We start from the raw sequence: 23363 nt of genomic DNA, 5'->3' as shown, positions 1-23363 counted from the left end.
GGGAGGGGGAGTTGAAATGGTTCGCGACTGGGAGGTGCAGTTGTTTATTGCGAATGGAGCGTAGGTGTTCTGCAAAGTAATTGTTTTTGTTCAAACGAGAACATAACTGGGATTATTGCTATAATTTCAAAGGTCTTGTGAGTCCGTTCACTCACTTGAGACCCACTTTATAGGTTTGTGAGAGGTCAGTCTAGTTAATATTTTCACCTTTCCAGGATTTCCCAAATTAAAGATTAATGCCCCAGAAACTGCTGCAAACAATACCTGGGAGAAAAATAATGGGACATTACAAAAAATGGTGTTCTTTTTCATTTACTTTCTCACTTCTTTTTTTCTTATTGGCTATGAAAATATTTTTGGTTTGTTATGCATGGAGTGACAGGGTGACACACCATCTAAAGGCACATTTCAGAAATGTGTAGACATGAGATTGAAGATAGCCATGTACTGAAATTTCCAGGAATGCATCTGACCAATTTTGACAACCCCTCCTGATAATCTACCTGATATATTTTTGCTTAAGGCTAGGTCATGCTCAGTTGATCCAAAAGGAGAACAGATGCTGCTGTATTTAAATGATTCTAATATCCTGAAGACTGATAAAGTCACTTGGAACTCAGCTTACGAAGTGAAACTACAGAAATGGAAACAAGCCAAACTGGTCCACTATTTTACTTTATATTTGATCTTCCACTTGAACTCAGAAGGTGGAGACTCAATCTGAACATTAATAGATGCAGTTATCAGCATTTTAGTTATCTCTGTTATTTCCATATTTATCTTTAGAATAGTAGACACTGTATTCCAAACAAATTCATTGTATGCAGAATATTTTAAAATATTTCTGAGAACTGATAAACTGCTACGCAAACACAAGTCTTTTTTAAAGTGTTAGCACTGATTAAATGTGTCACTCTAAAGAACCAACTGTTTGTGGTGCCACTGGCCCTTTGTGTCTGTCAAGCATGTTGGAACATTGTACTTCTAAATTAATCTATAATAAAAGCACTACTCTGTACATAGTAATGATAATGCAGCAGAGATTTTCAGCAGTAAATATATGCTGTTCACTCTTGCTTCTCCATTATGCTATACTCTCCCTCATCATCTATCCATACCCAGCCATCTCGTGAAAGATTGACATACAAAACTGATGGTCAGGAAGACACACTGACACTTCCAAGATATGTCAGGATTCATTTCTTCAGTCTTGTACAAATGGTCATTCTTCACAGATGAACCAGGATAGTGAGTGTTGGCAGGGTGTTGGACTCCGGTGGGCCTTGCTGCTGATTCCAATACTCAGCTCATTAGCCATTCAACAGACAATTTTAAGCCTACATGCCTAGACCAAACTGGGTGATTTATTGATGTGATCCAAATGAAGGCTGCCATTTTGACATGCCCTTCTGAGCACATACAGGAACTACCTGAAACTGGCAGCATATTTTTGTGATTATGTATCTTCAAACACATCATCTGGTCCCAACTATAATTCTAACTGTATATACCGGAATGCTTAGTATACTACCTAACTAAATAATTTCCTCATATTTATTTGTCTTCAAACATGATAGCCTTGCAGGTGCTCAGAAATTCTAAGTGCTTAATGATCTGTAGAATTATTATGACATTTTATTTAAAGTGATGTTAATTTTAATTGCAGTTATTGAAACATTTAACCTACAGGACTCTGAATGGAATATTCACAAAGAACAACGGGTCATTGAAAGGTACAATTGTTAGTTTTCGCAATGTGATGAAAGCTCATAATATATTATTATTTGGGAACATGAGTTCTAAAGTGGAAGAATGATATATAGCTTTAAATTTCATTCGTCTTTCTACATTGTATGATAAGAAGAGGGAAGACATGGTTTTCATTTCAGATATGTTCCATCAATGATGAAAGAATGTTTGGAAATTTGTTGTATGACTTGCTGCACTGCTGCAGCCTCTGTGCAATGAGGGCCATTGCATCCCACTTATATGCCTGCTGGTCCTCTTCCTCAGTTTGTCCATGTGGACGAAGTCCCTGATTTCTAACAACACAGGCTCCTCTCCTGCTTCGGGCTGAGCAGGTGTCTGGTCTATGAAAGTCCCCAGAGTGCCAGTGGCTTGAAGATTTCTTTCTCAGCCAGCTGTAGAGCTTTCACTGTGAGGTGCTCTCCAGTATGTGCTCCCAAGCTTTCTCAATGTGATATTCCCACTGAGGTGTCCGTATCTGAGCTGCTGGGTTTGCAGGAGACAGACTTGCTGCTGCTGCTTTGAATGCCTCAGTAATCTCATCCTCAGAAGTTGAGGAGATGGCTTCTGGGAGAGCTGACCATTTCTCTGTAAATTGTGGAAATGCCAGCAGTATGCCCAAGACAAAAGGGAGAGAAGTTATCACAGACAATGGTTAAAGTGGTGTGCAATGAATGATACTGACAGCAGCGTTACTGTGAGAGTTGCAGTGGAATGAAGAATGGTCTTTACTTAGTTGGTGAGGGACATATGTTTCAGCATCCCCACAGGAGGGATCCCTGGTCTTCTCCTGTGAAGTCCAGGATTCTCTCCTCAGAAGGGCTGAGGAGCCAAATATCGAGCACCCTTCCACCCATCCAATCCCTGTTACCCTCTCGTGGGTTGTCTTCTTTTGACTGAGAGAAGTGGAAGGATTGAGTGAGGTAAAACTAAGTGACACAACTGTTAGAGCTGGTTTAGGTAGAGGACAGAGTTGTTCAGAGGGACTGAGTATGCAGGGTTAGTGATTGGGCAAGGAGTGACAGCAAGTGAGGGGAGATATTGCAGGCAACAGAATGGCAGAAAATGAGCTATGTAGGAGTGGGTATAATGAGTGTGAAGCAGCAGAGCGAAGTGTGTGGCACTTACCTTGATGGAGCAGAGAATGTCATTGACCTCCTTGCAGTATTGCTAGCCATTCCTCCAGACCATGGAGATGGTACTGACCCAGATGGTGATCTTGGACCAGGCTAATGGGTAGAATATTTGGGGCAGAAGTATGTTTACGCTAGTAAAAGCAAAAGGGAATGATGTTAAATTTTCCAAACAATTCAAGAAAGAATCAAAAATTTAAAATTTTGTAGTCAACTCTTCAGTAACAGATTGGCTCATATGGAGGTATTGAAAAGTTAGATGGAATATTATGCTATATTTTGGAAAATAATCAGGATGATTTATGAAAGCCATTACAGACTCCTGAATTTATTTGTGTAAATAGACTGTGGAAAGATTTTGGCCATACATGATACAGGAGCTGCATAGTACATAAAACAACACATTTACATTCACAAACCAGAGAAGTTAGCCTAGGTGAGGGAAGTGATTAAGTTCATAATGGACAATGATGTTTTGAACCAAATCACATTAGCTCGCCTGTTGTGATGTTGCCAAAACCAAATGGATAACAACAATTGTGTATAGATTATCACAAAGTTAATATGGTAACAAAGGCAGATTCATGTCTAATTCTGTGATTCCACCTTTTAAAGGGATTTTGGCAAGTTCCATTGACTGATACAGCCAAATAAATATCAGCTTTTCTAAGACTGGATGGACGTTATCAACGTAAAGACATGCCATTTGAAATCAAAAATGTGCCAACAACTTTGCAACAATAAAGTTATTTGAAGGACCATGCAACTGTGTTGCATATATAGATGATGTAGTTGGGTTCAGCTAAACCTGGGAGGAATATCCACAACATTTGTACAAATTGGTTGATTGGTCACAAAGGGCCAATTTGGTCATAAACTTGGCCAAACGTGAATTTGCCAAGGTAAAAGTGTTTTATTTAAGCCAAAAATATGGGACAAGGCCAAGCGGCACATAGAGAAGCAGAATTAAGGGCTACATGGGAGTTTCCCATGCCGAAGACAAAATGAGAAATTTCAGTGTATCAGCATGAATTTATTTTATCAGATGTTTCTTCAGAATTTCAGTACTCTAGTTGCTTAAATGACAAGTGTTTAAAAATCCATCTGGTTCACTAGTATACTGTAGAGAAGGGAATCTGCCATCCTTCTCAAGGATTATTAAGGATGTGCAACAAATTTCCAGCCCAAAATGAGAAAATCACAGCAAGTCTGATATCATCTTTGAACTTGAAATCTTAACGTAATTTCTCTCTCCAAAGGTTTTGCCAGACCTGCTGAGTTTTCGTTGTATTTTCAGATTTTATTTCAAATTCCCAGCATCTACAGTGCTTTGCTTTAAATTCTATGCTTGCAAGCAATGCCCACATCACATGACAGAATTTTTAAAAAATCATACCCGATTTGTTAAACATCCTTACACTAACAGCTAAAATCAGCAACTTAATAGATTGCCAAGATCATAAGCACAAGCTTTTATTACTTCATTATGAGAGGGCATGCTTTAGTCCTTGAACATGTGTTAGAATTAATGTTCTAAATCAATAATGAAAAATTTGTTTGCATTGCACCACTACACAGACTACAGTTCCCTGTAGGCTGGAAGGTGGAAGGCTGCTGTCTGTGTGACTGCAGGACATTCCTTTATGATATCAAAGAAGCAACAGATCTAGTGACTTGCAGGCTGCCTGTCCCTAAGGAAATCTGCGTTGCACCACTCTGAAATGGTATGAAGTTGACAAATTCTTCCCTGCATGTGCTATAGTGTTCCCCTGTGCTTGCTATCTCTTATTACAGGTGGCTTACATTTTGGTGATATTAAACACTGCTTTTATTGAATCTGACTTTACTTTAGAAATATTTACTACCTTAGTTACTGTTTGTTTTGCTTGTATTTAGGTATCAGCAATGACACAAATCTTAAAATCAGTATCGGTGAGATACTTCCTATTGGACTAAAGAATATTTCAGTGAAACTAATATTGTTGAAATCCATGTCAGAGGTAATTAATCTCATATCCAAATAAACCTGTCATATGTTTTAGTACTGGAACAAAGGAAAAAGGACTAATTCATCACAATATAGTCATACAGCAAGGAACAACAATGTCCTGTTGTATTAATTGACTTGAGAGTCTGCTGCCTTTGAACAGGAGGAATTGGGCAATAATTTGGGATATACCTACAGGATTAATTTAGCCATTTGTTCATCTGCCACTTCCACAACATAGTCCTTTTTTCTAACTTGAAAATTCTATGTTTCTATATTAATAGTCATAATGAGTTGCAGTTAGTGTGAAAACTATAATCACTGTGCAGTAGGATCTAAAATTATAACTTGAGTAATGTGCTCGTGAATCTTAAGTAGTCTCCATATATCGTCTGAAAGTTAATGCTAATTTCTTGAATGTGTGCTACCAGTGTAAGAGTCAACCAATGGAGGTGCATTTTAGGAACTGATGGATATGCCAGCCAAGATTTCCCATCTGTTAATTTTAAAAGGCAGAAAATTATGAACAGCATGTCTGCATTTTTCTGATCTGTGCAGCTATTTTGCACGGGTCTACTCAAGAAATTCCTCCCTCTATCTTCTGATTTATCTTGTTGTCTCTCTAAGCAATTTTAGGCTCTTTCAATTTATGCAATTAATGCAATGATGTTTGATTTATTTTATACTTGCATATTCCTTAATATTCTGGAGTACTGGATGTAGTAGTTTCTTCTTGATGCACTGTTTATGTTTCTCCTTAGGTGTGGTGGAAGGACTTTAATCCCCTTGATGTGAAGTTAACTGTTTCTATATTCTACAGTAACTTGATGTTGCACTCAAAGACCTCTCTTTGTAAACCAACTCTCTCGAATAGAAATGAAGAAAGAACACGCAAGGAGGCAACAATGAGTGAAATTGCTCTCGGGTTTGATGGTAGGAGTTCGATGTAAACATTATTTTGGTAACAAGAAAACATGCTTTCTGTTTGTTACCTGTCTTCTAATTACTTTTTTTGAATCATTCTTTGGGAAGTGTGCATCACTGAGAAGACAAGCATTTATTGCCACTCTTCAGTTGCCCTTGAGAACTGTTGCTATCTATATGTGGAGGACAATGGTTTCAGATAGGACATTCCAGAATTTAGAATCAGTAACATAACATGGAACTCACCAGTGTCATTTTGAGGGCATTTGGGGATGGAGAATAAATATTGATCTTTCCAATAATACTCATTTACCATGAAAGAACAGAGGGGGAAGAAAAATGGCCTTCCTTGATTCCTTATGTATGTACGTAGATTTTTTTCAGTGATTCCTTACTGAATGCTTCAATATCTAACAGCTGATGCCTTATATATTATTAACACATCTATGAGATTTTTGCAAGGCTCTACTCAAGAAATTCCTCCCTCTATCTTCTGATTTATCTCACTGTCTCTCTAAGCATTGAGATGCTGTGCAGCAAACACATTACTAATTCTTGTGTACGAAGTGCTTTGAGACATTTCTGAATGGTACATAGGAACATGAGAAGAAGATTCAGCAGCTCAAGCTTGTTTTGCTGTTCAGTTAGTTTACTGTTGATCTGTAGCTCAACTCAATCCACCCACCTTGGCTCCTATCCCTTAATATCCCTGCCTAGCAAAAATTAATCAATTTCAGTTTTGAAATTTTCAACTGGTCACAACCATTCAGTCTTTTGGAACAGGAGTTTCAGATTTCCAGAACCCTTTGCATGAAGATATAACCTTTGTACAGCCTACTGCTAATTTTCAGGTTATTCCTTTTGTTTCGACATCTAAGGTAATAATTTCTCTCTATCAAATTGTTTATTTTTCCAAGCTAGACATAAAACCACTATATAAACATAAGTTAATTATTTAAACATTTAAACTGTTTGAATTTTAAAGATGATTGATTTTACTACAATTTCTTTTCTCATTTCACAGTTAAAGTGAAAAATATTTGATATTTTATTATGTTTTCTGTATCAGAAAAATTTGAGTTTGAGCTACTTGATCCATCCATATTCAAAGTCACGGATCCAACTGAGGACCAGCCATATGTGATTATTAGACTGCTGTATTCTCCCAATGTGAAAGGTACCTGCATTAAGAGGATATGATTTTAAAAAAATATACAGTGTGGTGATCCTTCTAAACATTTTAAAGTAATTGATACATGCTTTTCTGCATTTGATTTGTATCTTTCTATCTTACAAATTTCAAATTTTCCTCACCTCACGAAGTAGCAACTGAACTCTGATTGACCTCATCATGTTTACTTGCAGTAATTTAAACAGAGCTCGGTCTAGCACAGGTTGTAGCTCCCTAATCTGGCTCTCTCTAATCCAACAAAGTCTGTGGTCTGACACCTCAGTATTTCCAAAGGGTGGGGGGAGTTACAGAGTCATACCATGGAAACAAACCCTTTAATACAACTAATACATGCTGATCATGTTCCCAAACTAACCTAGTCCTACCTGCCTGTATTTGGCCTACATCCCTCCAAACCTTTCCTTTTCATGTACTTATCCAAATGTGTCTTAAATGTTATAACTGTACTTGCATCCACCACTTCCTCTGGCAGTTCATGCCACACACTAACCATTCTCTGTATAAAAAAAATTTTCCCCTTGTGTCCTTTCTCCTCTCACCTTAAAAATATGCCCCCTTGTTTTGAACTCCCCTACCTTAGGGAAAAGACCTTTAATATTCACCTAATCTATGCCCCTCACGATTTTATAAACCTAACTAAGGTCACCCCTCCACTTCCTACACTGCGCTGAGAAAAGTCCCAGGCTATCCAGCCTATGTTGATAACTCAAACCCTCCATTCCCTGCAACATCCTGGTAAATCTTTTCTGAACCCTCTCTGTTTTAATAACACCTATAACAAGGCGACCAGAACTGTATACAGTACCCCAGAAGACACCTCACCAACGTCCTGTACAACCTCAAGTCCTATACTCAGTGGTCTGACCAATGAAGGCAAGCATGCTAAATGCCTTCTTAACCACTCTACCTACCTGTGATGCAAATTTCAAAGAATTATGTACCTGGTCTCTCTCTGTTCTACAACACTACCCAGGGCCTTACCATTAATTGAATAAGTGCTGCCCATTTTTGTTTTACCAAAATGTATTACCTTGCATTTATCCAAATTAAACTCTGTCTGCCACTCCTCAGCCTATTGACCCAATTGATCAAGATCTCTTTTGTAATCTTAAATAACCTCCTTCACTGTCCACAACACCACCAATTTTGGCGGTATCTGCAAACTGACTGATTGATTGTGCCTCCTATATTCTCATCCAGATCATTTATTTTAAATGACAAACTGAAGTGGACCCAGTATCGATCCCTGTGGAATACCGCTTGTCACATTCTCTAGTTCAAAAAACAACCCTCCACCACCACCCTCTGTCTCTTACCATAAAGCCAATTTTGAATCCAATTGGCAAACTCACCCTGAATCCCATGTGACCCAACTTTACCAATTAGTCTACCTTGCGGAACCTTATCAAGGGCTTTTTAAAGTCCAAGTAAACAACATCTACTGCTCTGCCCTCATCAATCTTTTTGGTTATTTCCTCAAAAAGCTCAGTCAAGTTTTTGACACACTATTTCCCTCGCATAAAACCATGCTGACTATCCCTAATCATTCCTTGCCTCTCCAAATACATGTAAATTGTATCTTTCAAAAACACTTCCAACAACTTACCCACCACCGATGTCAGACTCTCCGATCTATAATTCCCAGGCTTCTTCTTAATTAAAGGCAAAACATTAGCCACTCTCACGGTTGGTGTGGATGAGTTGGATCGAAGGGTCTGTTTCCATGCTGCATGACTCTATGACTCTATCTGACCTAATCATGAACAACATTATTGATGATTTGCTTGTATATTGATGTAACCATTTGTCTCTTGGTGGATTATGTAAAATCTTTATGTTTATATTGATATTTCTTTTACACTTATATCTGGACAGCTGGTTCACAATGCAGAGTTCAATTCCTGCGTTGGCTGAGGTCATCATGAAGGTCCTGCCTTTTCATCTTTAACCCTCACTTGAGGCATGGTGACCCTCAGGTTAAACCACCACCAGTCGAGTGTCTCTCTCTCTCTCTCTCTCTCTCGCTCTCACATTTCACTATAATTATAAAGAAGAGCTACTGAGGATGCTGGAAATATGAAATGTAAACAGAAAATTCTGTTATACTAAATAAGTCTTTGGAGGAAAGAACAGAATTAAATGTTTTAAGTCAATGACCAATGTTTCCTCTATGCTACATGGCTGCACTGCAGCAGAATCACAGAATTGTTATGATGCAGAAGGAGGCCATTCAGCCCATCAAGTCTGCACTGACTCTCCAACAAGCATTATGACTTAGTGCCATTCATCTGCCTTTTCCCCATACCCTTGCATATTGTTTCTATTCAAAATGATCATCTAATGCCCTCTCGATAGCCTCAATTGACTCTGCCTCTGCCACCCTTCCAGGTAACACACTCCAGACCCGAATCACTTGGGTGAAAAAGTTTTCTCTCACATCACATTATGTAGTTTGCAAATCACTTTAAATCTTTGGTATCTTGTACTCTGTCCTTTTACCAGCCGGAATAGTTTCTTCCTATCTACTCTGTCCAGACTTCTTGAGATTTTGAAAACTACTATCAAATCTCTTAGCTTTCTTCTCTCAAAGGAAACAGTCCCAACCCCTCTAATCTATCCTCCTAACTGAAGTTTCTCATTCCTGGAACCATTTTTGTAAATCCCTTCTGCACTCTACAGTGCATTCACATCCTTGTTATACTGTGGCACCCAGAAATGGACACAGTACTCCAGCTGAGGCTGAACAACATGAGTGCAGAATCCTCTTTCTCGGACTGTATTATTCCATTTTATAAAGCCCAGGATACTGAATGCTTTAACTGTTCTGTCAACCTGTCCTGACACTTTCAGAGATGTATGCACATATATATCCAGATTCTCAGCTCTTGCTATTGCTATTTTCTATTGTCTGTCCGTGTCCTACCAAAATGCATTACCTCGCACTTCTCTGCATTGAACATCATCTGCTACCTATCTGCTCGCTCCACCAATTTGTCTATATCCATTTGGAGTTCATTGCTATTCTCCTCACAGTTTACAATGCTCCAAGTTTTGTATCATACATAAACTTTGAAATTGTCTCCTGCATTCATTAATACATATATCAGGAAAGGCAAAAGTCCCAATACCGACCCCTGAAGAACTTCACTACAAACCTTCCTTCAGTCCGAAATATATCCATTGATTATTATTCTCTGTTTCCTACGCAACATGAGATTTGAACACGTGGAGGGTACAAAGATCATGAAGTACAGATTTTTTATTTCATTTGCATCAGGTCATTTGTTATGGATCAGACCAAAAATATATTCAGAAGATAGTTTAGACCCTAACTTTTTCTTATTTTAAAGGTAAGTGTAAGGTATTGTGTTCCAGATGCAATTTGATTGGTCGAACTACTTGACATTAAGCAAAAACACACTTTATTATTACACTACCGTTGAAATACAGACAAAATAAAAGAAAAGAATTGGCTTAACTGTAACTATCAAAATCTTAACAAAATAATAGATATATTAGCTACTACTATTAACTGTTCCAATATGGTAATATCCCATAAACACACTCTTGGCTAAAGGCAAAATTCAGTAAAATAGATTGTCTCACAGGCAATTCTCCAGACCAGGAGGAATAACATTGAGAAAATTCTGAGAGAGAGAGAGAGTAGCAGGAAGAGATGTATTGCAGCTTCCAAACCCAGCTTCAAGATCCCCCCTCCCAGCAACAACTGCTACCGAAAAACTAAAATTAAAAATCCTGGCTGTGTGGGTGCTTGACCCTACCCATTCAGGCTGCTTCTATTGTTCCAACACTTATTTTTTCAAAAATCCCAGGGCCTCTTGCACTGTTTACTCTTGCAGCTCTGAATAGACTGCTCGCACCTCTCTCAACCTTTCTTCATAAAATAAAAACCAGGACAAAGTAAACATCTTAAAACCATTGTAATCAAGAATAAACAAGGAACTATTTACAGTACACATGAGGAACAAAGCCTATGACCATAATAAATAGGAACAGGAGTAGGCCATTCAGCCCCTTGAGCCTACTTGTCGTTCAGTAGCTGATCTGAGATTACATTGCGTTGATGAATCCTTTATCTATCTGTTCCCCATTCTCATCAGCTCTCCTTTCATCAAAGACACCCTTTTTTTCCCCTGTGAGAGTCCTTTGACTGCTCCAGATATGTTTTCTCACCATCACCACTGCAGGTGGAAATCCCAGAGAACTGCTCAGCTCCCCTGTTCGATGCACATCCTTCTACCAAAGGCACCTTATTCTTCCAGCAAGAATCCGCTCATCTGCTGTAGCTACCCTTTATCTGTGAGTGTGATGCTGAATTAGGGTGCATCAAAGCCAACCTGTGGATGATTGTTATGCTGATCAGACTATTTCTCATTGTATATCACACAAACTCATGAATGGGCACAAGGCTGTCACTTTGGTCCTGAAATGTGCCCAGTACCTCAAACTGAAGGGTAAGATAACTCAAAAGTTTGCACTCTCTTTCACTGCTACTTTGTAGTAGCAATATGTAGTTTTGCCAGTAACAGGATGCTATTGTCAAGCTATGAAGATATTCTCCCTATCACAAATGAATAATGTGGTATGCAAATGTCAGTGCTGGTGTGATAATAGGTATATAGGCGCTATGTCCCAAAGATTATACCAAATGGGACCCAGCAAAATATTCTAGGTACAGTTGGCTAGTGCAGTGTAAAGATTTAGCATAATCTCTATAGTCTGGCACTGTACTGCTTTCCAATGTGCTTCCATTACAGCAGTGACTACACTTCAAAAGTGCACCCTTGGCTATTAAGTGCTTTGGGATTTCTTGAAGTTGTCAAAGATACTACAAAAATGCAAATTCTTCTTTCTTTATTGATATAATTCCCAACAATTTGTTTTGTGCAATTAAACCTACAAGTGTGATGCTTTGAGGTAAATACCTTCAATATACTGTCACAGCATTTTAAGGTATGGATAAAATACAATCACAGAATGATACAACAAATAGAATCACCTTTTTGAGTTTTAAACGATCTTTGCTTGCTCAAGATTTAATTTAAGGTTTTGCATTTGTAGAATTATAGAAGTTCATATTCATTAACTCAGCCAGATTTAAAAGAATACATCATGTGTCTGTGCTTCAAACGGTGCCATGAAGTGTTTTGACTTTTTTCATAATTCCATTGGAAGCATCAAATTGCATTGAGCTGATGTAAAGACCGCTCTGATTTTCATTTTGAGATTTCATTTTTTGGGCATGTGTCTTTTTCACGGATTAAGATATTCACATGAAAAATTATATTCTTTAGACTTTGGAGGAGTGACCATGGGCTGGGTTAAGTTACACACATTTTACCAGGAAACCAAAGCTACTAGATTGGTGTGGGCATCCAATCCACAGTGTTTGGTCACTGTATTGCATCCTGGGAAGCCCCCTGACAATGTTGCTGAAGGAGATCCACCTTGCAGCTACACTGGTAAGTCCCTTAGTCAGTTAAAGTGTTTGATGATCGAGAGAAACTAATCCTTTTAAATGGCACTTCCTGGTTTTAACTTTACTAAAATTTCAAATTCCAAATGTCTGCATTTCTGAGAGATTGCAAATGAACATACAATGGTGTTGAAATTGTTTTACTGTTCAGGTAGATGGTGACTGTATTCCATCAGGTGTCTGGAAAAAGAGCACACATTCCACTGGGACCAGGAAAACAGCAGGTCCCAGCCACACTGGAGTTTCTTTTTACTTTGCTTGGGGGCTGTGTATTCACCTGTCCCAAAACAAGGTGACTGACTAAGGGAAACCAGGCTGAGAAAGGCAAAATCTTATGCTGGAGTTCCCACTTTCTGGTGTCACTGGAAACTGGCACACATTTGCAGGTTAGCAGATTGATTGAGATGCGGCATATGAACCTCCAGAAGGGTGGAAGTGGGATCCACTCTGGGTTCCAGGCTGAGGTCAAGATTAACTGGCAAAAGAAGTTTGAATTGAACACTGTCCTCTCCTATAAGGGAATTGCTGGATCTGCAGTCTGCATTTACTGTGCGGGGGTGGTGGGTGATCCAGAAACCTCCGTCTTAAGCTGTGTTTGTTCCCCAGCATTTGTATCTGTTGAAGAGAGATCTTAAAATTCCCACTACCTTTTCGTCTGGAAAAACTGCTTTCTAATTTCACTCATAAATGGCTGGGCTCAAATTTTAAAATTATGTCCTTTTACTAGATTCCCCAGCAAAGGAAATTGCTTTACCCAATTGAATCCCCTTATAGACTTCAATTAGACAAACACCAATCCTAATCTTGAGGGAATACCAACCTAGTATATATAACCTGCCATCAAGTTATCCTTTAACCCCGACACCATCCTGGTTCAGGGTTGCCAACTGTGATTAAATCTATTCCCATAGGTTTCACCGCATGAATAGTCTCCACACTCCACCCATTTCTCAGCCACATCTGGCCTGTCATGCATAGCCTTCCTATGCCGATTAGAAAGCAAAAAGGCTCATTACCTAATTGGATGATGTTTGACATTCAGCAAAACAGCACTGCCAACCCCCCCCCCAATATATATATATTTTGGTGTTCAAAACTGAACGCAGTATTCAGATAAGGTCTGACCAAGTCTGTAGACAACTTAAACACAATTTCACCACTTTTGAATTCCAATCCCTTTGGAAATAAAGATCAACTCTCCTTTGCGTTTACATTTTAAACCTGATCATTTTGTTTTAGTGAGTCGTGTATAATGACACCTAAATGTTTTTGCTCCCCTACAGCCCCTAATCCATCACATTAAGAAAACTTTCTGAATAGTCTTTGCCAGATTCAAAATGATTTACCTAACATTTCCTCATTGAACTCCATCTGCCATATATTTACCTAGTCTTCTAGTCTATTCATGTCCGTTTGTAACTTTCTGCATATGAGCTAGGAGTAGACAATCCAGCCCTTTGAACCTGCTCAGCCGCTCAATAAAATCATGGCTAATCTGATTTTGACATCACACTGTTTTCCTATCTCCCCCTGTGACCTTTGACTTCTTTGTTAATCAAGAACCTATCTAACACAATGTCATCTGAAGATTTGAAAATATTTTCTATCCTTTCATCCCAATCATTTAATGTATAAACTGAAAAGCTAAGGACTCCTTTCAGTTACATAGGAAACATCAGTTCATACATCCTGTCAATTAGGGAATATTCCCTTCATCCCAATTCTCTATCCTTTCTGGCAACGGATTACCCTCTCATAGTTCATACATAACCTGTGAAAAAAATTTAAGGAAAGCATTTAAGTGAGATGTGGGAAATCTAATACACAGCAATAATAGAAAGAATTTGATAGAATTTAATTTTGTCTGTGCAATATTTTTGCAGAACTTGTCCAGCAGGGATCAGAGATCGCACTGGCTATTTACGATCCAATCCTGGAAAAGCAGAGACAGAATGACCAGAAAACAGACAGGGAGAGGTAGTTTGCCAACATTGCTTGTTCTTTCACTTAAACTTCACCTATATTAGCTACATTTTAGACCAACACCAACTTTGGGTAGTCAACATTAACATTAGACGTGAACCAATTACATAACTTCTATCTTTCAAGCATTTCTTTTATGTAGCTTTTGGACATCCTTTCTACTTCAGTTGGAAAATAGCTGGTTGCTGATGCTTCCCTACGATCTGCCACGTGGACCTGTGCATGAACAGCCTACAGTGTCCTCTCCTGTCATTCTTTTCCTTCTTTCTTCTTGGGAAGTGCCACTTGCCATACTGCTTGCTGCCCACAACCGTAGAGCTGAGATTTGGATTGTGAAAGTCATAAAGCTATTTTAAAAAAAAAAAAAAAAAAAAAATTTCAAATCCTGTGGCGTTTGTGGGGAATATAACAAAGAGTTGGAAGAGAGAGTTTTCTCTCAATCATGGGTCCAAAATAAAGTATTTGTGAACAATTGAAGGATTTGTCGAATCTGCTAACATAATAAACAGCTGGCTGGGTTTACAATTGTTATACATTCAGATCTGTATTCCTCCCTGGTACATTAACTCATACCCCTGGCTTTAAACTACACTGGTATGCAGAATCAAGAATTTCCTGGGTTTTGCTCGAGATAGGACCTTTTTGTAGTGTTCGGCAGGCAGTGTGCTGCAGAACAGTGGCTCTTAAACAGCAGTATATTTTAATGTGTCATTGAGAGAGAAGGATGACTGGGGAAATTGCATGGTCTAATGAACATCAGAATGGTGCCTCCAATAAATCACTTCCTCTATGTCTGAAGAATCACATACATTATAAAAATATATATATATATATATATATATATATATATATATATATATGCTAATTCAATAGCAGTGACAAAATTCCCTATCTAGACTTTAATTAGTAAGATGGTTTCCCACCTGGAGACAGCATCTTCATTACTTCTGCTGTTACTGACATTTTATTATTCCCTCACCAGATAGTATGACAACAAAATTCCCAGTGTAGGGGAGTTCAAGAATTGAGGGCATAGGCTTAAGGTGAGAGAGGAAGGATTTAAAAGGGACCTGAGGGCCAACTTTTTCAAGCAGAGGGAGGTGCATGTATGGAACGAGCTGCCAGACGAAGTGATGGAGGGAGGTACAATTACAACATTTAAAAGGCACCTGGATGGGTACACTAATAGGAAGGGTTTAGAGGGATATGGGCCGAATGCTGGCAAATGGGACTAGATCAGTTTAGGATATCTGGTTGGCAGGGGCGATTCGGACCAAAGGGTTTGTTTTCGTGCTGTATAACTCTATGACTCTATAAATGTTCAGCAGTTAAATGTGCAAAATATGACTGCAGTCTATAAATTCATACCTGTTTATCAACTTGGCTCACTGCCTAGCTTAAACGATTGTGTCATTTAAAGCACTCACTTGAATTCATGCTTCACACTGCTACTTGCTGGTGCAAAAGCATAGCTGTCAGTTAGACATCAGAGACCTGTGGTTCATTAGCATTGCAGGCTCATATAAATACTTCCTCACCTGGGGTGATACTGTATTGAATAAACAGGATTCAGCCTAGTTTTGAAATGCTTCTGTCATTTTTTTTAACTGATTCTAACATACAAACTTACTAAGCGATCCCAATCTTTCTTGTGCAAATCTAAAAGATATTCCCAAATAAGAGTTTCACATTCACGCTTGAATGCTTGTAAATGTGTATCTGTGTATGCCTGTACAATGAGGGATGTGTTATTTGTATGCTATTTACGCTGTGAATGCTAATTTTCCTGCACTATTATGGGGGGAGGTGGAATCTATTCAAATACTAGGACTACTTCAGGTTGTGTCTTGCCTGTATAAACAGAAGAAAAATAGATTTGTATTTTTATAGTCCAATTAATGGGTGCATTCTCTGCTGCAATTCCCCACTGTGCATTCTGAAATAGGAAGACAGTCTCTGCAGTGAGACCCAAGGGCAATTTGGCTTTGTGCTCCCAACTGGAATATAAGCCTGACAAGAGTACAGAAAGGAGAATCAGTACTGCAATACTGATTATAATGTACCTGTATCTCTGAATGCCCACACCCCTGACCTCTTTTGAAATGCTTGGGGTTTAGGACTCGTAATATCAATGTTGACATCTAATTGTATTATTGTTTTTGTTTATTGCTCCCCACCCAACTCCACCATCTCTTTCTCCTTTGTTAGATTTCCTAAAGAATTGTGGAATACAGACATAGGCAGTCCTTGATATCTTGCTCAAATTACATTCTTGATTCTTGCTTCACATGCTTGGACAGTGTATGTTGGCAGATATTTATTCATGGTCAAACTTGGACCTATCTCCACGTGCTCAGTGATAAATTCACAAGGATGAGAGGGTCAACAGATAGTCATCAGGAGCAGGATTTCTGCATGAATTGGTTCCCTTCCTTATTCCATGGTTTCAGAAGGCAATTTGACACCCCTACCTTCATCTTATCTGAGATCAGCTGACTCAGTACAGAACAGTGATTGCATTCAGATGGTCCTAGTCTATATGACTCTACTATACACTAGCCGGTGTTATTGCAACAGAGTTGTTACCTGGAGTCATTCTGTTCAAAAATGTTTTGTTTTCTGGAAACATTTACAGCAAAAGTGAGTCATATGTCTCAAAGTTGGAGCTTTGATGTTGAGCCTTCATGCTTATCCTGGTGGCTTTTTTATAGCTGTGTAACCTGCTGTACTGTCACCTGATGGTGGGATTAGAACATGGAGCATAGAACTGTGAAGCACAGGAACAGGCCCTTCAGCCCATAATATTGTGCCAAACATGGCACCAAACTAAACTAATCCCTTCTGCCTGCCCTCCCTTCATTCCTTGCATATTCACATGCTTATCTAAAAGTCTGTTAAATGCCCCTGTCGTATCTGCCTTCATCACCAACCCTGGCAGCATGTTCCACACTACTCTCTGTGTAAAAGACTTGCCCGTCACATCTCCTTTGAACTTTCCCCCTTGCACCTTAAATGCATGCCTCCTAGTTTCAAGACATTTCAACTCTGGGAAAAAGATTCTGACCATCAACCCTATCAATGCATTTCATCATTTTATAGACTTCTATCAAGTCTCCCCTCAGCCTCCGCTATTCCAGAGAAAACAACCCGAATTTTTCTAGCCTCTCCTTAAAGTTCATACCCATTAATCCAGGCAGCATCCTGGTAAACCTCTTCTGCACCCTCTCCAAGGCCTCCACATCCTTCCTGTAATGTGGCAACCACAATTAAATGCGGTACTCTAAGTGTGGCCTAACCGAAGTCTTCTAAAGCTGCAATTTGACATTCTGATTATTGCACTCAATTCCCTGACCAATAAAGGCAAGCATGCCATATGCCTTCTTGACCACCCTATTTATTTGTGTAGCCACTTTCGGGGAGCTATGGATTTTGAATCTCAAGATCCCTCTGTACATCAATGTTGTTCAGGGTCCTGCCATTAACTGTATACTTTTCCTTAACGTTTGATCTCCCAAAGTGCAGCACCTCACACTTACACAGTTTAAACTCCATCTGTCATTTCTCCACCCATATCTGCAACTGATCTATATCCTGCTGTATCCTTTGACAACCCTGTACACTATCCACAACTCCACCATCTACATTTTCATCCAAGTCATTTTTATATATATATATAAATCACAAATAGCAGACGTTCCAGTACAGATCCCTGCGGAACACCACTAGTCACGGACCCCCATCCTGAAAAACAACTTTCCACCACTACCCTCTGCCTACTATGGGAAAGCCAATTCTGAATCCACACAGCCAAGTCACTATGGATCCCATGCACCTTAATCTTCTGGATGAGCCTACAGTGAGAGACTTTGTTGAAAGCCTTACTAAAATCCACGTAGACAACATACACTACTGTACCCTCAATGATCACCTTCGTCACCGCCTCAAAATTCAATCAAGTTAGTAAGACATGACCTGCCCTGCACAAAGCAATGCTGACTGTCCCTAATTAGGCCATGCTTTTCCAAATGCACATAAATCCTATCCCTAAGAATTCTGTCCAATAACTTCCCAACCACCAATGTGATACTCACCGGTCTATGGTTTCTTGGATTTATTGAAAAGAAGAACAACATTAACTACTTGCCAGTTCTCCAGGATCTCTCCAGTGGCAAATGAGGATGCAAAGATCTTGGTCAAGATTCTTCAATGGAAACTCGTCATGTAATTGTACATGCTTCATCTGCCTGCTGCCGATCCTCTAAATTTGTACATGGTCCTGGCTCCTGCAATGAAAGTAAAAGAGCTGCCTATTTGTAGATCTGCCATCAGGAATGGAGTACCATGCTTTAAATTCCACCTAATTTCTAACTTCAAGCATCATAAAGTCGAATTATATTTTGATATCTTTCAAAGTGTTTTGCAATAATAACATTGCAAATAGTTTTAGAACACAGAATATAGAATAGTACAGCACAAGAACAGATCCCACGGCCACTATGTCTCCTTCGACCATGATGCCATCCTAAACTAATCCCTTCTGCCTGCAAATGGTACCTATCCCTCTATTCCCTCCCTATTCATGTGTTTGTCTGAATCCCTCTTAAACATTGCTATTGTACGTGCTATACCACCTCCCCTGGCAGCGCATTCCAGGCACCTACCACTCTGTGTAAAAAAAACACTTGCCTCACACATTTCCTTTGAACTTTCCCCCTCGTCCCTTAAACCCATCCCTGTAGTCTTTGACATTTTCACCGTGGATAAAAGACTCCAACTATCCATCCTATCCACGCCTCTCATAACATGATATACTTCTATCAGGTCACTCCTCAGTTTCCAATGGTCTAGTGAAAACAATCCAAGTTTATTCAACCTCTTCTTATAGTTAATACATTCCAAAATCCAGGCATCATTCTGGTACACCTCTTTTTCACCCTTTCCAAAGCCTCCATATCCATCCTATAGTGTGGTGAACAGAACTGCACACACTGCGCCAAATGTGGCCTAACTAACATGACCTGGCAAATTTTATACTCTGTGCCCCAACCAATGAAGGCAAGCATCTTTTTTACACCTTATGTCAAGTTCTGTTGTCACGTTCAGGGAGCTATGGACTTACACCCCAAGATCCCTCTGTATATCAAGAGTCCTGCCATTCACTGTATACTTTCCTCTTGCACTTGACCTCCAAAAATGCATCACCTCACACTTGCTAGATTAAACTCTATCTACTATTTCTCCACTCACCATTCCAACTGATCTATAGCCTGCTGTAATATTTGACAACCTTCCTCACTATCCTCAACTCCACCAATTTTCTTGACATCTGCAAACTTACTAATCAGACCACCTACATTTTCACCCAAGTCATACATACGTACTCCAATCAACAAAGGTCCCACATTGATCCTTGCAGAACACCACTGGTAATGGACCTCCAGTCGGAAAAACACACCTCCACAACTACCCTCTGTCTTCTATAACCAAATTTGTATCGAACTTCCCAATTCACTGTGGATCTCAAATGACTTAAACTTCTGGACCAGCCTAGCATGAGGGACCTTGTCAAATGTTTTAGTAAAGCTCATGTAGACTATAACCACTGCCCTATCCTCATAAATCATCTTCTCCGCTTCCTTATTAAATCAATCAAGTTTGTGAGACAAGAACTCTCCCACACAAAGCTATGCTTGGCTATCCCTAATAAGTCTATTCTCTTCCAAATGTGAGTAAATCCTTTCCATAAGAATCTTTTCCAATAATTTCCCTACCACTAATATAGGGCTCACTAGTCTGTCATTTTCTGGATTATCCCTGTTACCCTTCTTAAACAAAGGAACAACATTGGCTATTCTCCAGTCTTCTAGGATCTCATTTTGACTAAAGAGAATACAGAAGTTTCTATCAAGGCCTCAGCAATCGCCTCCCTTGCTTATACAGAGTCACTGAACTCAAAACATTAATTCTGCTTTCTTCCCACAGATGCTGCCATACCTGTTGAGTTTCTTCAGCAATTTTGTTCTTCTCTTGCCTCCCTCAGTGTTCTGGGTTGGATTGCAGCAAGCCCTGGGGACTTATTTACCTTAATGTTTTTGCAGACACCCAGTACCACCATCTTTTCAATCTCAACATACCCTAGAAAATCAACCTACCTCTCCCTAATCTTACTATCATCCATTTCCTTTTCCTTAGTGAATACTGATGTGAAGGACTCATTAAGGACCTCACCCCTCTCTCTGGCTCCACTCATAAGTTCTGTCCTTTGTCCTTGAGTTGTCTTGCCCTTTCCCTAGCTACCCTGTTACTCCTAATATATATTTAAAGTGCCTTGGGATTCCTCTTAACCCTGTTTACGAAGGACATTTCATGGCCCCTTTTAGCCCTCCTAACTCCTTGTTTAAAATCTCTCCTGCTTCCTTTACATTCCTCAAGGGCCTTGTCTGATTTTGGATCCACAACTTTTTTTAAAAATTTAATCATTCATGGGATGCGGGATTTGCTGACAACCCTGCATTTACTGGCTGTCTCTAATTGTCCAGAGAGCAGTTAAGAGTCAACCACATCTCTGAGTCAGGAGTCACATGTTGACCAGGAAGGAAGGCAGATTTCCTTCCCTAGTGGCCATCAGTGAACAGATGGTTCATAATCCAACAGTGATTACATGGTTACCATTAGGCAAGCATTTTATTCCATATTTTTATTCAATTCAAAATTCAGCATCTGCCATTGCGTGATTTGAACCTATGCTCCCAGGGTATTAGCTTGGAACTCTGGATTGCTAGTCCAGTTACTTTACCAACACCTCCCCCTTGATGGCTGAGCATGCCTTTTCCAACTGCTGTTTGCTCTTTGATTAAATGGTGCAACTTCATTTCCATCACTAGAAATAAAGCTTCTTATCAGAGGGTGGGAGTAGGAGAGAGTCTGATCTTCACACATATCTGCCTGTGTGACTCATTTGATAACTCAGCTTGTTGTGAGTTGTCGAACCATATAGACTAGAAAGGCACTGTTTGAAGCCCAGACTGTACTGAGTTAACTGATACCAGGTATGGAGGGACAGTTTTATGAGGAGAAATTGAGAGTAGTTTGGGCCTACTCGCTGGAATTTAGAAGGTGACCTTATTGAAACGTACAAGATTCTTAGGGGACTTGGAAGGGTAGATGCAAACAGTTTGCTTCCCTTATGGGACAGTCTAGGACCAGAGGGTAAAATCTCAGAATAAGGGGCCTCACATTTAAGACAGGGATGAGAAGGAATTTCTTCTCCCCGAGGTTGATGAATCTGTGGAATTCTTTACTGCAGAGGATTGTTGAGGCTGGGTGCTTAAGTGTATTTAAGAGTGAGATAGGTTTCTTTTATCAGTAAAGGAATCAAGTGTGTAGGACAAGATAGGAAAGCCATTATCTCATTGAATGGTAGAGCAGATTTGATGAGCTGAGTGGCCTAATTCTGCTCTTGCATCTTATGGTCTTTATTTGTGATGATAAGGGTGCTTCAGGAAACAGATGTCCTTGAATTAAGCAAGACAAAATGATCTAATACTCCTATTTATATTTGCAATCCAGGCAACACGTACTGGAGGCTATTTATAAATGTCAGGTGAGAACAATTTGGAAAGAAGTCATACCATCATGAGGGTTGAGAGAAAGGAGGAAGGATTGCAAATCTTCTGTTTCATACTAACCTATTTGCACGTGTTGCTAGCTGACCATGAAGTAACTGAGTATGGGGATACGAACTATACCACTCCAATCAAACTTGCTTAAGTTGTAGAAAGATGGAACATGCATTTATATGGCCTATTTCATGACCTCGCAATGTCCCAAATTGCTGTACCAGCAATGAAGACAAGAGGAAATTGGGTAGCAAAGGTCTTCTTTGCTTTGAACAAAAACAAAGTTGCTGGAAAAGCTCAGCAGGTCTGGCAGCATCTGTGAAGGAGAAAACAGAGTTAACCTTTCGGGTCCGGTGACCCTTCCTCAGTTCTGAAACTTCCTCTGGACCTGAAACGTTAACTCTATTTTCTCCTTCACAGATGCTGCCAGACCTGCTGAGCTTTTCCAGCAATTTTGTTTTTGCTCTTGATTTACAGCATCTGCAGTTCTTTTGGTTCTTTTTTTCTTTGTTTGTCTCTCTGTCTCTTTGTAAGAACAATTTTATAATGCATATTTCTCTGAACCTGTCTGCTTTGATGTTGCCAGAGTTTTGTCATCTGATGAATACTTTCTTTCTCGGCCATGGGTTGCCCATAATCCAGCTATTGCATTACCACATCCAACAATGGTAAATGAGCCTTTTGATCTGTACATTGATGCAATACGTTATATCCCAGACAATGCAACCATTACCAAGGTAAGACATAGAGAAAGCATATTGAATATTGATATAACAAGGTGCAGGGCTGGATGAACACTGCAGGCCAAGCAGCATCATAGGAGCAGAGAGGCTGACGTTTCGGGCCTAGACCCTTCATCAGAAAACTTTTCTTGTTGTCTCGGGTTTACAGGGATATGGGCCAAATACTGGCAAATGGGACTAGACCAGATTGGGATGTCTCATCAGCGTGGATAAGTTGGACCAAAGTGTTCTGTTTACATGCTGTATGACTCTATGATTCCATGAATGAAAAATCTTTAGATGGAGTACAATGTAGATGAGGTTATTCACTTTAATAGTAAAAGAGCCTCTTCTGTCCTTCATGATTTCATGATTCTAAATTTTAAAAATCGCGTTGTTTTTCTTAACAGTTATGAAATGTAGATGTTCAGAAAGACCTGCTACACTCAAACAAGGAACACAACAATGCCCTCAACCGCATCTCCTCCATATCCCACACTTCTGCCCTCAAAGCCACTCCCCCCAACAACAATAAGGATAGAGTCCCCTTAGTCCTCACA

At 39.5% G+C, this 23363-nt stretch overlaps 1 protein-coding gene across 4 annotated transcripts in view; it reads left to right on the top strand.

Moving 5' to 3' along the window:
* LOC109911143 overlaps positions 1-23363 on the top strand; it is a 105991-nt gene that overhangs the window by 50271 nt on the left and 32357 nt on the right. For all 4 annotated transcript variants that reach the window (XM_048612442.1, XM_048612441.1, XM_048612444.1 and 1 more), the window contains exons 14-20: positions 1690-1733; positions 4776-4879; positions 5628-5799; positions 6860-6967; positions 12298-12465; positions 14363-14456; positions 22668-22818. In XM_048612442.1, coding sequence (XP_048468399.1) covers positions 1690-1733; positions 4776-4879; positions 5628-5799; positions 6860-6967; positions 12298-12465; positions 14363-14456; positions 22668-22818 — 841 coding nt within the window. The remainder of the gene's footprint in view (positions 1-1689; positions 1734-4775; positions 4880-5627; positions 5800-6859; positions 6968-12297; positions 12466-14362; positions 14457-22667; positions 22819-23363) is intronic.

Source organism: Rhincodon typus, chromosome 26, assembly GCF_021869965.1.
Source record: "Rhincodon typus isolate 14 chromosome 26, sRhiTyp1.1, whole genome shotgun sequence".
Lineage (NCBI taxonomy): Eukaryota > Metazoa > Chordata > Chondrichthyes > Orectolobiformes > Rhincodontidae > Rhincodon > Rhincodon typus.
This window is presented reverse-complemented; position numbering and strand designations above follow the sequence as displayed.